The sequence below is a fragment of the Caloenas nicobarica genome, chromosome 22 (assembly GCF_036013445.1).
Source record: "Caloenas nicobarica isolate bCalNic1 chromosome 22, bCalNic1.hap1, whole genome shotgun sequence".
NCBI lineage: Eukaryota > Metazoa > Chordata > Aves > Columbiformes > Columbidae > Caloenas > Caloenas nicobarica.
The window spans coordinates 5526622-5540810 of record NC_088266.1 but is presented as its reverse complement, the minus strand read 5'-3'; the positions used below and the strand labels follow the sequence as shown (position 1 = coordinate 5540810).

Sequence of the window (14189 nt, the reverse complement as noted above, 5' to 3'; positions counted from 1 at the left end):
ATGGATCCGAGAGCAACCTGGAGTGCAATTGTGAATAGCTTTTGATGTAATTTAAATACCTCAGTGTAAAAGTTCAAGAAGGGGTAAACTTGAAAGTTCTATAATTCCGAAGTGTTTTTCCTCAGTAGATAACTCATTAGAAATGGGTATTTTATGTACACAGTACCAAAGCCAAAATATGCAACAGGGAATGTATTCAAGAGCACAACTGGTGTCTAGAAACATGTTTTTAGACATATGTTCTCTTATATGTTATACATATGGTGTACTTAGCAATGATTTCCTATTTTGAAGTGCATATACAATGTATATAAACATTTGTATTACATACGAAATGTCATAGTGACTTTTTGAAATAAACTGCGGTGGCAGCTGGAGGCACCTGTATGATGTGTGTGATTGAAGGGTACAAATGAGCACAGAGTTCTCCCAAATGGTCAGTGCTGTGGTTTGGCAGGTTTCGAGTTCATGTGCTGCCTTGCCCTGGGTTTCCGTGCGACCTGAGGAAACGGCGCGTGGTGTTTTGTCTCCGTAAACCTGGCCTGGCAGCGGTTCCGACCTGAGTTGCTGGGATGCTGAAGGTGATGAGGCTCAGCCCCTTCGAAAACACAGAGCCCTGTCGTGAACGTGAGCGCAGAGGTGTGCCGTGGCCGTCGTCTTGCAGCAAACGGGATGGCAAAGCGCAGTGGATCAGTCTCGGAAATCCATTCCAGGGAGCACCCAACGCATTCTCGGAAACGATGCTTATCGAGCTTGTAGGCTGCACCTCGGAGCCCATAAAGCAAAGCACCGTCTTTCCACGTAACCGAGCGACGTGCGGATAACTAACGAGCTGTCGGAGGTTGTGGGTTGGAGGATGAAAACGCAGCTAAGCTGTTGGCTTGCCAGACGTGCGGCTGTGGCCTCATCACCTGTTTCTACGAATCTGACTTATTTTCTGCCCTCTGGCAGCTGCACAGGAAGATGCCCGAGTGCTCTGTGGTTTTGTGCCTCCTTCCAGCTTCCCGACGAGGAGATTCCCCGCAAACCGGGCCGTGGGTGGTTCCCTGTGCCTGCAGGAGGGAGCGATGCTGGCCCTGGAAGCAGCGGTAGGGTAGCCGAGGATGAGTTGCGTTTGCTCCTTTGCATCCGGAGGACCACAGGCAGATAATTCAGCGTCCTGTGTGGCCAAAGGTCTTTCCCAGCGAGCCCTCGCAGGCCGTAATTGCTGGTTTTTTGCTACCCTGTAATTGCTGTTTCTTTGCTGACACATACCTGTGCTGCTGTGGACCTGTATCCACTCTGTGCGGAGACATATAATCCCATCAGAGGAGTTAAACCGTAATAACATTTGATAGGATTTGGAGGCACTTATGCTTTGATTTTTTTTTTTTTTTTTTTTTTTAAAGGATTTGGGTGTTGGTAGATTGTCAGTTTAAATATATTAATGTAGTTATTTCACTCCACATAAAAGAATAGCAGGATTTTTTTGGTTGCCATGTTGAGTCTTGTCACTCTTCTGTGAAAAACCTGCTTGGATTTTTTTGTTCCAGTCTTCCCTAAAATGGCAAAAAGTAGTTAAAAATAGGCAGAGAATCTTGAACAAATTGGTGCTGCCTTCTACCCACGCTTGTCTTCCTACGTGCCAGAAATGAAACTTTCCCTTCTCAGAGGTACAGGCCAGTGTCACAAAGGAAGTTCCTGGTTTTGAACCATTCAAATTTCCCCTTTTTCAGGCACTTGAGAGAGAAGCAGTCGACGTTGTGCAGCTTCATCTAAGCTGATAAAAATAGGGCTGCGCTGGAAATTTTTTCCAGTGTAATACAGTTAAGATGAGGTGTCAGGCTTTTTATTCTGCAAACCGGTGCTAACTCCGGTTTTAGTGTGAACTGTATTGGCATTTGGAGTACTTGGAAAACCTATATGATTTGTACATTAAATATATCTTGGTTGCCATGGAGCCCTGATTCAGGGAGTCGCTTAAGCTACAAAAAACCAGGTGGAAACCCAAACAAAAACCCAACCCTTTTTGTCTTCGGGCTTCCTTTCCACAATATTTTTCTCGCACGTGTGAGGCTGTCACATTTGGCTGCCCGGGGTTTTAACAAGGCTATTGGTTTTGAATGGCGGTTTGTTTTGCTAATTGCGTTGCTGCATTCAGTTGTGGAGAGGCGTTAGGACAAGGACAGCTGGTATTTGAGAGCCACGTTGGAAAAAACGTCTATAAATGAGTTGGGTTTTGCAGTTCTTGAACGCTCCTTTCTGATTTTGTAGTTCTTGAATGCTCCTTTCAGACTGTAGATTTGGCAGATAACGTTCCAGTAGTTGTTATAATCTAAAAAAAAAAAACCACACCGCAGGTCCGTAAGTTTATGCTTTTTATGTTCACTTCCTCCCTTGTCGTCTTTTCTTTTTTTTTGGTTTTCCCCTACCAGTACATGACAAGTTTCTGCGTGGCTACCCGGATCCTTTATCTCCTTGCGTCTTCTCTTCGCATTCTCCTGTGACTTAGAAGAGCATCGCAGTGACTCAGGTTTGCCGTGAGGGCCTGAAGAAAGGTCACACCTGCTGCTCTGAGCGCTGGAAAGGAACCACACGGCTCGGTAGCGTCAGGGACTCGGGGCTTTTGTCTCTGTCTGGTTTGATTTCCCTCTGAAATGTCAGTTCGTTGCTCCCCGGTCTCTGCTCCATTGGGATTGTCCGCAAGGAGTCACCACTTGCGGTGGCCGAGATGTGCAACCGTCCCCGAGGTGGCGGTGAGACTCGTTCCGTGGGTTAAGCCGGGGCTCTGATGGGTGCGTGCTGCAGGGTTCTTGGTCAAAAGAAGGATCCAGGCGTCTTTGCAAAACCTGAATTGTTTTGGGGTGAGAATTTAACTTGCTTCAGGAACCTACGGGTGGCACTACATGAGTCGCGTTCGACTCCCGTGCCCCGAGCCGGACCAGCCGTGGTTTGCAGGGCGGTAATTCTGCCTGGGTGTCAAAAGAGGGCAGGCGAGACGGGCTCTGCAAACACCCCGAGATCTGGAAACCGTGGGGCAGCCAGTCCTGCTCGCTGCAGAAACCCAAGCCTGGCCTAAAGCTCAGCAGAGCTCGAAGGAACACAACAATTTTGTCTTCTAGTTTCAGGCTGCAGATAAATTGTTTGTCCTTAATTTTTTTTTTTTTTAATTATTTTTTAAAGTGTTCCTCTGTGCTTTCCGCAGCCCATCAGAGCTGCTGTTCTACCACAGGTTCCCTAGCGCGGCGAATCACTTCGCCTTGTGTGAATAGCATCTTTTATAGCTGTCACAACACACTACAGGGCTCTTAAAGACTGACTGACAATTGTTTCCCAAGAGCACAGACAGGATCCGTACGACAGAACGGGAATCCTGTCGCTAGCAATGGAGTTTTTATACAGTGGGATGGAAAATGATTTACAAGGTGGAGCTTACATGGCAATTTATACATTGATCAAACTATCGTTAGTCATTCAGAAATTACGTAGATTTCATGTGAACAACCTCTTACTTGCAATGGAACCGTATGGTTTCTTTGGTCACCCATTGTGGGTAATCAGCAAAATCTCAATGTCAGGAAACCGAATACTCTCCCTGGTAACACTGACGTGAAGTCCAAGGGGTGTCAGTAGAGCCACTGGACTTGCAAGAACTAATTACGTGTTTGAGGAGTAGTTATGCTCTTTTTTTTGTTGTTGTTGTTTTCTTTTTTTCTTTGTTCTTTCCAAAAGGTTCGTGATTTGGACACTTCAGCAAACTGGTGGCTCCAGCGGCTCCAAGCAAAAGGAAACTGTAAGATGAGGCTCCCGGTGATGCGTATAATGCTCAGCTCCTGGCTGGGTGTCTTTAAGGTGGGAAAAGGTAGAATTCACCGCCAATTTTGTAAATACTCTCAGGAATGTGTACCCTGAAGACAGAGGTACAAGTTGCTACGTCGGTGCTCTTCAGTGGGTGGAAGAATCCACTGGTTCTTCCTTCCGATCTAATTCTTGAGCACTCCAAATCTAATTGAGCACTTCAGATGTAACTAATGAGCACAAAGTCATTAAATAAGACGACAATGTCTGTTTCTCCATCTGTACAGTAATAGTATTTTACATTATCCTTCCAGTGTTCTGTGTGCAGGCCACGGTAGCGCAGGGGAGCGAGAAGGGTTTAGGAGATGTGTAACCTCTTTTCTTCTGTTCCGTCACCGTGTGCGCTTGTGTTTCAGCCTTAATTTGCCCTGAGCTTCTTGGTGGGTATGGGCAGATGTGGCTGGAAAAGAGTCCCTTCTTCTTGGAGTGAGAGGAGTGGGAACTATTGCTTATTGATGACTGAAATAGGCATTTTTTTTTTTTTACCAATAAGTGCAGAGAGAGCTGGAAACCGTATGGAATCAGGCAGCAGCATGGAACCGGGCAACATGGATGGACATCACTTGCAGGACTGAGCAAGAAAGGTTTTACTGGATGAAATGTCACTACCTGACATCAGGGACAGGTAAGGTCAGCCTTAAAAAACCCCAAAGATCTTAAAGCCAGATAGACAAGTTGTCTCTGAAAGGTCACTGCTGACTCTAGAGATTTAGACGTGGCGTGTACGACTGTTGTCTGTGATCTGACTGTGAATGTTCCATCATCTGGCAGCACCTGCGCGCAACCGCACTGCTTGAGCAAGAATGAAAACATGTAGAGATCAGTTCAGAAAAAGACAACTTTCAAAAAAAGGTAGAAATAAATTATTAGTTGCTATTCTGATAAACAGCGGGTATCAGGTATCACATACCCTAATTGCCTGCAGCCTTTGCCAGGTGTAGGATCCCTTGTGTACCACCCGCCAGTTGTCTCGGTGGGACCTTTGGAGGTTCTTTCTCTATTGCTGTGTTTATGGTGCTGTTTAAAAGCCTGACTGATGTTCATATTTGGTATTTAGACAGTGCTAGTTAGTAACATCCATCTCCGAGCTTCAGGCGAATGGCCAGTTCCTCCATCTGGAACCAGTACACTGTCCTTGTCCTTTCTGATAGGCACAGTCCTGCCTGTTGCTACTGCTACACTTCTTCTAAGGATGAAGAAAGTAAAGCATCAGGACACTAAGTGTCATGTCTAACTTAAAGACCTGGTCTTCTACCACAGAAGCCTGTTAATTATAGAATTACCCATCCCAGCTATTGCCGGGAGTAACAGTTCTTGTTATCAAGGCAGGAATTCCGGCTGCAGGCACAGTAAGTGGAGAAGCTTCGTGTGCTCCAGCTGTTCCTTGCCCTGTGATGTGGAGTGTTTTCAAACGGGATTGCAGCCAGCACGCCCTGGGGTCAGCCTTAACGTAACCACATCGTAAGGATTGTGAAACAAATTCTCATTATTAGCCTGTTCCTATAAGAGCCAGGGATAATACAAGTATCCTCGAGTTGCTCAGAGCTTGTGCGCAATTCAGAAATCGTTAAAAGTGATGGGTCTGCAGACTCTCTGTCCGGCGTGAGAATGGTACGGGCTGTGCTGGTGTGAGGAGCTGTGTGGGAAGAGGAGGGGATCTCCTGTGTGGCAGGAGCACAAAGTAGGAGGCTTTTAGTTTCTGAAACTCAACAGTTGGCCTTCTAGGGGCATTACGTGGGAAAAACTGATGGCAAAGACCTGCGTATTTTGCCTGTTCGCGGCTAGTTTGCATGTCAGCTTTTGATAGAAAGGCTTCATCTAGCACATCTCGGAGCCCAAGCAGCTGTGCAGTGTACGTTTTTAAAACTAGAAGAGTCTCTTGTGTACCAAAGGTATCTGTTTCCAAGCTGTGACAGGAGCACAGGGAGATCCCTGGGTAGACCAAAGACCAAGTGAAAAGTGTGTTGACTGACCTACCCTGTGAGTCCATAGGTGAATCTTCAGGAAGAAAGTGTAGAGGAGTGATGGTGTCTATGTGGGAAGTTCATTCAGGCTTCATTGGCTGCGTATTAAACTAAGGATTTAACTGAGGAAAGCAAGCAAGCTGTCTACGTGTAAAGCAGAGATGGAAGTTCACATATGTGTCTGTGTAAGGCAAGACATTTGGGAGTTGAAACCCAGCAGCAGGTAGCAGGTCTGTGCCTGTGTGCAATTTTATTTTGTTGCCTAAATCCCAGGAGCCTGGGGGTCAGAGGAGCTGTACGTGTCTCCAAAGAGCCCATTGCAGCCACATTCAGTTTTGGTACCAGGCCTGATCTTGCAGCCTGTGGGGAAGACAATATTCTTTCTCTTTATTTCATGGTGTCCATATGGAATTACATCAGCTCTGGAAAATAATTCAAGAGTCCCCTGATCTAGAGTGAAAGAGGCTGAAAACAACAGAATCAGAAAATCTGAGTGGATGGATGGACACTATACATTGCAATCTGATAATTAAATCCTTGAAGGTTTCCAAATTCTTAGGAACTCTAGGTCAGAATGAAATAGTCTGAGAGCACTGAAGCTCACACACTAATTTAATTTGCATTAATTTTCAGTTGTATATCAACTTGCAAAATCCTTTGAAAAGTCAAATTACGTGATGCTACGTCTTGCCCTCAACCTACTGCCCTCTTATCAGAGTCACTGGTCCGTGGTTGCTGAGCTCTGCTGTTCGAAGAATCCGATGATGTAAAATAAAATATTTTCCCCGCCCCTACAGAAGCAGGAAGAGCGCAGCCACAAAAAGCAGGGTGCCTTCCCACAGCGTCAGGAGGAAGAGCACTTCTGCAGGGAAGTCCTGGTACAAGCCCACCCTCGTGTGCTTTCGGGTTGTGCAGCTCAAGACATGACGGGACAGAAGAATGGAGCCGGTCACGTCAGGGTTCGAGCTGGCTTGCTGCTGCTGGTGTGTCTGTGGCCGTGGCCACAACAAACCCTGGCGACAGCGTGCCAGGGTGGGGAACTGAGGATAATCGGTAAAGACGAAAAGAAATGCTGCCCCAAGTGCAGATCAGCCACGGGTAAGGGAATGATGTGTCTGTCTTCTTTCTGTTTGTCAGTATTGCCTGATGTCAACCAGGGTAAGCAAGTGTGGAAGAGGGGTGTGTGTGTGTGTATGTAAATGTATCTTGAGCAACTGTATATGCAAAACAAATCGGCAAGGGCTTCTCTCCTGCCCCTTAGATTCACAGTGTGCCTTAGCTGTAAACTTCAGAGTGGACTCGTTTGAGGTTTGTTACGTGCTTATACTCGTTATTCTGTAGTGGGAAAGGGAAAGCTGAGTTTCTGTGGCTTAGTCTTGCTCACTATGAAACAAGATGTTCACTTAATGCTGATTCTGAGCCCTGGCTCAATTCAAACGTGGTTTCAGAGGTTGCCTGTGCCCTTGGGACCTCAGAGGGAATCCAGGGAGTGATGCTCTCGGTGAGGATGCCCTTTGCAGTTTGTCCTTTGCTGTTTGTTCTCCTGAGAGCAGGAAGCATCACACTTCAGGTGCTCTGCTCAGCTGAGCCCTGCTTGGCCCAGAAGCCAATGAACAACAAGATGATCAGTATTTTCAGCATCCTGTTCTAACCTGCGTCCTTGCCTGACCTGAGGGCGGTGGCGAGGTCATAACGGATTCTCATAAGTCAAATTAAAACGCTGGAGGTGGAACAAGCGAGCTGCAGGACTGTCTCGGTGACGTTCCTGTGCCTTTTGGGCTGAAGGACAGAACAAGTGATTCTAACAGCCCTTCCATGGTCCCAGGTACAATCAAACTGTTCTTCCTACTTTAGTGGGAGACAGAGCTGAACAGGACGCAACACGCAGCTTGTTGGTATGACCTACCGTGAGGAATGCACCTTTTTTCTCTCTGTTTGTCCTGAAACAGAGTTGCTGGAAGCCTTTTCTAGCCAGTGTGGCAGTGCTGTTGTCCGATGGGTTAGCAACAGGACTAGCTGAGAAGTTAAATCTCTCACAGAATCATAGAACAGTTTGGGTTGGAAGCGACCTTCACAGCTCATCCAGTCCAACCCCTGCCATGAGCAGAGACATCCATAGGTGGAGAGCAACAGAGTCCTCAGTCGTGTGGAGACCCCAAGGAATTTCCCTTCCCGCTGAGATAAAGTCATTCAGGACGAGGGAGGAGAGTCATTGCTTGGGGGGATCAACTCCAGGGTCACCTGCCAGTGATACATGGGAAAAAAAGCATCCCCGAGCTGTTTCATTTTTGCTGCCAGACTTCATGAAGTTCTGGAAGCCAGTGGGCGGAGGAAGATGTGGGCAGTTCCCTGGTGGCCCTGTAAATTCCGTCACCAGCCTCAGGAAATAATCTCTGCTTGATCTTTGCTGCTCACTGTGGGTTTTTAAGCACGCCGTTGACCTTGGCAGCATTTCCCTCTATATTTTTTTTTCTTTAAGGTTATGCAGCTGCCTGGTTGAACAGCACTTTTCCTCTAACCTGCTTCCAACTGCCCCCTGGCACTGGGATCAGTATATATGATCAGTCCTTTGCTTTCATGAACCCAGGAGCCTCTCGGAATTATAGGTGATATTCTTGGAGTGCAGGCAAGTTCACAACAGAACTCTTCTAGAAACAGAAGGATGGGGTAGGAAGGGTGCTGGCTTTGTGGCTTGGATTGAGACCCACTTCTGCCAACAGAGTTTAGGAAGCAGGTGCTGGTGTAAAAATCCGAGTGGTGCTGAATTTCCGTACGCTAGGCTTTATCCAGTATGTGTGGGGGTGACATCTGGTATCCATTTTTTTTTTTTCCCCAGCAGAGCACAGTAAAGAAATATTTCACCTGTCTCAGCCAGTTAAGACTAACGTTAAGTTCGTTTCTGGCCTCCATGGCAAGGCCAAGTGTAACTTCTTTCTTCTTGGCAGGAGACGACAACCCGTGTCAAGACATTACGGACCAGGACTGCAGATGCCGTCAGGGCTACAGCTGCACCGATCGTTCCTGTGACTACTGCACAAAACTGCCTGAATGCGCAGAGGGCGAGGAGCTGGTTACGCTCGGTAACTAAAGAAACACACACTAGTCTAAAAGGCAGAGTTCAGTATAAGTGTTTGGCTGAGCAGCATAATAAGTCTTCACTTATTATAACCTGCTTCTGGGAAGGCTCACGATGCGGAGAGAAATGGCATTTATACCCTGGCCTCTGTGGCTAAAACCCCTGCGTCCCCATTCTGTAATTCTTCCCTTCCTGAATTGGAGGCTTTCACTCTCCTGCTTGGACTTGCAGTGTCGCTTTTCTTCCAAGCTGCTAGAACTCTCAGTAGAAAGCCCTTTTATTCTGTGTTACCTTTTAACTTCACACCCGCTGCTGTCAGATCGGACTGTTCTGTACCTCTTCCCCAAGGAGCACACCCAGATGTGTCCCAAAATGCAAAAAAAAAATGCAAAAAGGTGGCAAGAACTGTGTAGAACGGTTTCTCCGGGGGGTGATTGATAATGCAGAAAGAGCGCAGAGGGAATGCATCGTGTTCCGATCTGTTGCATCCCCATCTTTCAGTAAAGCTACTGACCACTAATAATTCCCGTTCTCTTCTAGGCATTATAGATCTCACGTTCAAATGTAAACCCTGTGAGATAGGAACCTATTCCAACGTTAAGAATGGCTGGTGCCGAAACTGGACCGAGTATGTATTTATTGATACTTCCCTTCTTTGGAAACAGGCATGATAAAATTCTCACATGTTTAGTAGTTAAATTAGGAAATAAAATTGAATCAAAGACAAGATCACCAGTGAGATTAAATGATGATTTTTAAAATTCAGCAATAGATGATATTTCTCTCTCCATTTGGCTTTATAAATAGTAGGTCTCAAAGCAGAATTCAAGACAAACTGCTGTGTGTTCAACCTTCTTCCACATCCAGCTCAAACTAATTCAAAACTATTCCAAATATGGATATCAATTGAAACAAAGAGGCTAAAAAATGTGCATATTGCAATGTAGTGTTATCTTGTTTTAACTGCACTGCTATAAAAAGAAAAAAAGGAGACGAGTTGTGGAAGGAGCCAAGGAGGGGAATGAAGGGGAAGGCAGGAGCATTCTAAATGTGACTCTTGTTCTTCTTTTAGTTGTGAAAAATCTGGGTTTCTGACAATCAAGCAAGGCAACAGCACACATAATGCAGTATGTGGTTTCCCTGGTAAAGATTTGGAGAAAGGTACCTTCTCGCAATAATTTGTTTCTTTGAGCCTATATCTTTTCTCTGCTTCTTCAGTTGGTGACTTGCTGCATGGTTATCACCCAGAGTTTGCTATCGTGAAAATTTGCTTTGAAAATTACTGTTGCGTTTCTTGCGATATTAATATAGGTAGATTTAATGGGCAAAGATTCCACCTTTAAAGCACTGTCAGTAATAAAGGCAGAGAAAAGCCCAACAACTGTCCTTAAACAGAGCACACTTATCAGGCGAATTATCAGTTTTCCATTGAACTGCGCTTGCTGTTTTGCTAGATCTGCATCTCAGTTTTATTGTTAATACCCACACTGCTTTTTTTCCTTGGCAAATTATTTTCCAGGGAAGGAGGAAATTAATCTCAATTTCCTTGGAAGAACTGCCTTTCCTTTAACAATAGTCTGCACGTGTGGTTTCTTAATCTTTAATAAATACACTTAATTGCAGCTCCGATGACGAATGACTCTCTCTACACCACCATCCTGGCCATCCTTACTGCAGTGGCCGTGTTTGTGCTCATCCTGCTCACCTTCCTCTTGCATTTCTGCATATGGTCCCTGAAGAAAGAGAAATACCCCGCAGCTGACGGTAAGTTCACCTTTGCGCACTTTTGGGTGGCTTTTCAGAGCCAGAACGGAATAAATTGAGTCGAATAAACAGAGTCAATACGGATTTACTCTGTGATTTCAGGTGGGTTAGCTTCACTAAGGTGCATCACCTGCATCTTTGTCGTTTCCTCGAGAGAGGGGACGTGTTGGTAAAGATAAGGGGCAGCTCACAGACCTCTTGTATGTGCGGTGCTTGTGCTTGTTCTCACTGCAGATCTGGAACATCACTTCTCTAGGCCGCCGCTGGCTCGACAACCGTCACACCACAGGGAAGAGACCTGCAGCTGCCAGTTTCCAGAAGAAGAACACGGAGACAAAACACCCGAAGAGAAGTCTTGCTATTTCCACACTCAGAGTCTGCAGTGAAAAGAGATGAATTGGGATGTGCTGGGAGAATGGGGAGATGAGCTCTGCTTTAAACAAAAAAATTTAAAAAAAAAAAGGGAGGGGCTAGGTGCGTAAAGCATCAGTATATACATTATTATATCATTTATTTTCCTTCTCTTCTGTAACTCAGCAATCCTGGGTACTGAATACTGAATTACAACGGGTTGACTTGTGAAAGGGCCAAATGAGGATCACGCTCTCTAGAGAAAGATGTTTAATGGTCTCTTCACGCCCAGTTTATGGAGTAGGAAAAACCAGTGGAAAACAGAGAAAAGCCCAATGTTTCTTCTTGATGCTTTTTTGTTAAGAACCAGAGCATCTGCTGGTGTATTCTAGTGTAGCTCTAGTGACTTGATCATCAGCTGAAAGATGTTCTCCTTACTGAAAATTGTATCACGGAGGATTTTTAAAAAATGTTAGATTAGTGCTTTTCCAGTTTCGCAGAGCTCTAACATGGCTGGAATTAACTGTCTTGCCTGAATTTAAAGGGGCAGCATTTTAGCTGGAGTCGGTCGCTTTGTGTGACTTGACACTGATTTCAAATAAGAATTTAGCCTGTGGCTCCAACTAGTTGAAACTTGCCTTTTTTATATGATTATTTTTGTGTTATGCGACTGCAGTAATAGATTCAAAGCTCTGGATTCCTTCTGGTGAAAGCTGCTTGGAGCAGGCTCTTCAATGACCGAATCAGCTCTGGGTAAAAATGAGTTTTGACTCAGCCTTTGCATGGAAGGTTATAAATATCTCATCGTGCAGCCATTACATCAGCCTCCTCGCAATTCCTTACAGATAATGCAACCAGTACGGGGCTCCTAAATTAAATCCTAACAGAATAATGACATTTCTGGTAATCACCTTACTAAATACTCAGAGGGGATTATTCCAAGTCAGAATGCCGTGCTGTTTTAAGTAGGGCTCTGTGAAATTACAATGGCTGTGGAGCAGAAGTTATTGCGTCCCCAGATGTGTTTTGCAAAAGCGCTTGAACAGAAAATCCGCAGAAGTGGGACAGGTCTCGTGGTTTAACCCCCTGCAGCTCAGCCCCACGCAGCCACTCACTCACTCCCCACGCTGGGATGGGGGAGAGAACTGGAAGAGTCAAAGTGAGAAAACTCATGGGTTGAGATAAAGACAATATTTTGTGTTTCCAGCGCAAATCCCAAACTTAGCGCCACACTTTCTAGCTGCTAGGAAGAAGTTTAACTCTATCCCATCCTTACACCTTAGCTTCATGTAGAATAGGAGCAGTGATAGTTCTCAACCCTGAAAGGATGTTGTGCACATAATTAGTACTTTCAATGTATTTTTGCCTTCTTTTATTCTCTTACGGTTAATTCTTGTGCTACTGACAGCTTTTCCCGTCGGTATCCCCATGTGAAATTCACTTGAAAAGGGTGAGTTTTCCTCTGTTGCTTTGGGAATTGTGCAGATTCTTAATTGGGTTGACCTGGAGATTCAGCCAAGGAAGAGTGAAAGCGTTGGACTAGATTAAATAGGATAAATTTGTTGAAGTATAAGACTGTCTCTGCCTTTTGAGCAGTTCTGCTATGGGATTTAATATACTCAGAAGTCAAAACACTGGCTAGTAAAGACACTTCTTACTGCTCCTTCCATGTTGGAGTGTTTATTCTCAGCTCTGTCTTGACCCTTCTTGTTTTTTAATGTTTTCAACAAGATGTCCCATTGTGACCTTTTATAAAGGTAAAATAAACTTGAACACTGAACGAAGCGCCCGTGTGATATAATTAAGCAAATTGGGAAGGAGAGGTTTTGTTCTTTAGGTTGTCCCGGTGTTCTTGAGCACACCGAGTTTCACTTTCCCGGTTCCCTTCCCCTCTCACAGAACTTGTTTCAGCAATCGACCCCTGACATGGTTCTTGTGTCACTGAATTTTAGATCGGTGCACTTGCACTTTTTTTCCCCCTTTTTTAGCACGTGGCTTAACATTTCCTGGCTGCCAGCTAAACCAGCTTTTCCGCTACCAAAATAGCAGGAAACTGCGGCTGACCATTTTTTTCCGTTCCTGATGACAGCAGAAAAGTAGCAACATTTCTTTTTGGGAAAAAAAAAAAAAAAAACCACCACCAACAAAATCAGCAGAGCTACTATTTGAGGAATGAAAGATTTGAGTGTCTGGTGGAAGTTTGTGCCCCTGGCAACGTGCAGCGAATTTTGGGGACGTTTATAAGGCTTTTCTGGGCTGTGGGTGTTGAATATTCGACGCTGTTGCCAGATAATACTTGAACATGATGAGCAGAGATGAATTATTCATTGGAAACTTGCACAAGTGGCCTTTTGGGTTTGTCTGCCCGCCTTGGAGAGCAGTTCCACCTCCTGCTCACCCAACCACCTGACTTGACGGCGGCTGCTTGATGGGAAAAGCAACCGATTTCCTGACTTCTCAAAGCTCCAGTTCAGAGGGAAAAACCCCACGTGTGAATCATTTAAGCCCTGGAGAATTTCGGTAAGAGAGCAGTTCTTTGCATCAAAGAAAACGAAAGCTATTGGCTCAGAACAGCGAGCTGGTAAGAAAACACTGTACTGAAGTTTCCATTCAGAGAGAACGATAGCTTCACTTTATCAGGGTGCAGTTCCTGCAATATTTGAGTCAGATCACGGCTGAATTTTCAGCTCAAATCCCAGAGTTTCTGGGGTTTTCAAGTTCTGATTTGAACAGCGGGTTGATCTCTGTGGGGACTGTAGCTTAAACAAGGCTTCTCCCTCAAATCATTTACATCTAATGAAATGCCTATAACTTTTTTTTTTGCTTGAATCTTTTTTTTTTTTTTTTAATGTTATTTCCCAAGGAAAGGGAAATGAAGCCATTGTGTGATTACACACCTGTTTTTCCAAATAACTTTCCAACTTCTTGCCCAGTTGCAGCCCAGCCTGGCAGAGCTCTTCAGTTCTTAAAAGCGCCGGGAAAAGAGACTCCGAATTTCTGGTGCTTGTTAGAGATTTTTTGTTTGTTTGGGTTGTTTTCCTTCTAAAATTGTTGAAACAGCCAAGTTCTGTGTTTGCACCGGCAGTGTAATCCTGCCACCTGGTGACCTTGGTGGATGTTGCAGCGTGTCCCTTGTGTGACAGTCAGCTTGAATCATAAAGTCTTGATTTTATGACTGTAACTAAGAGGATTTCTAT

At 45.1% G+C, this 14189-nt stretch overlaps 1 protein-coding gene across 1 annotated transcript; it reads left to right on the top strand.

Moving 5' to 3' along the window:
* Positions 1 to 6691: 6691 nt before the first annotated feature.
* On the top strand, positions 6692 to 11028 carry TNFRSF18 (TNF receptor superfamily member 18). The gene is made up of 6 exons (XM_065650187.1): positions 6692 to 6899; positions 8747 to 8881; positions 9418 to 9505; positions 9950 to 10038; positions 10501 to 10641; positions 10876 to 11028. Exons 1-6 carry the CDS (start codon positions 6725 to 6727, stop codon positions 11025 to 11027), a joined length of 780 nt encoding a protein of 259 aa, XP_065506259.1. The 5' UTR covers positions 6692 to 6724; the 3' UTR covers position 11028.
* The last annotated feature ends 3161 nt before the right edge of the window (positions 11029 to 14189 follow it).

What these genes read in the sequence shown, in the direction of transcription:
- TNFRSF18 (XM_065650187.1), top strand. Translation starts at nt 6,725, where the DNA reads ATGACGGGACAGAAGAATGGAGCCGGTCACGTCAGGGTTCGAGCTGGC. An exon ending in CAAGTGCAGATCAGCCACGG is followed by an intron (nt 6,900 to 8,746) that starts GTAAGGGAATGA and finishes TCTTCTTGGCAG; the next exon opens with GAGACGACAACCCGTGTCAA. An exon ending in CGAGGAGCTGGTTACGCTCG is followed by an intron (nt 8,882 to 9,417) that starts GTAACTAAAGAA and finishes GTTCTCTTCTAG; the next exon opens with GCATTATAGATCTCACGTTC.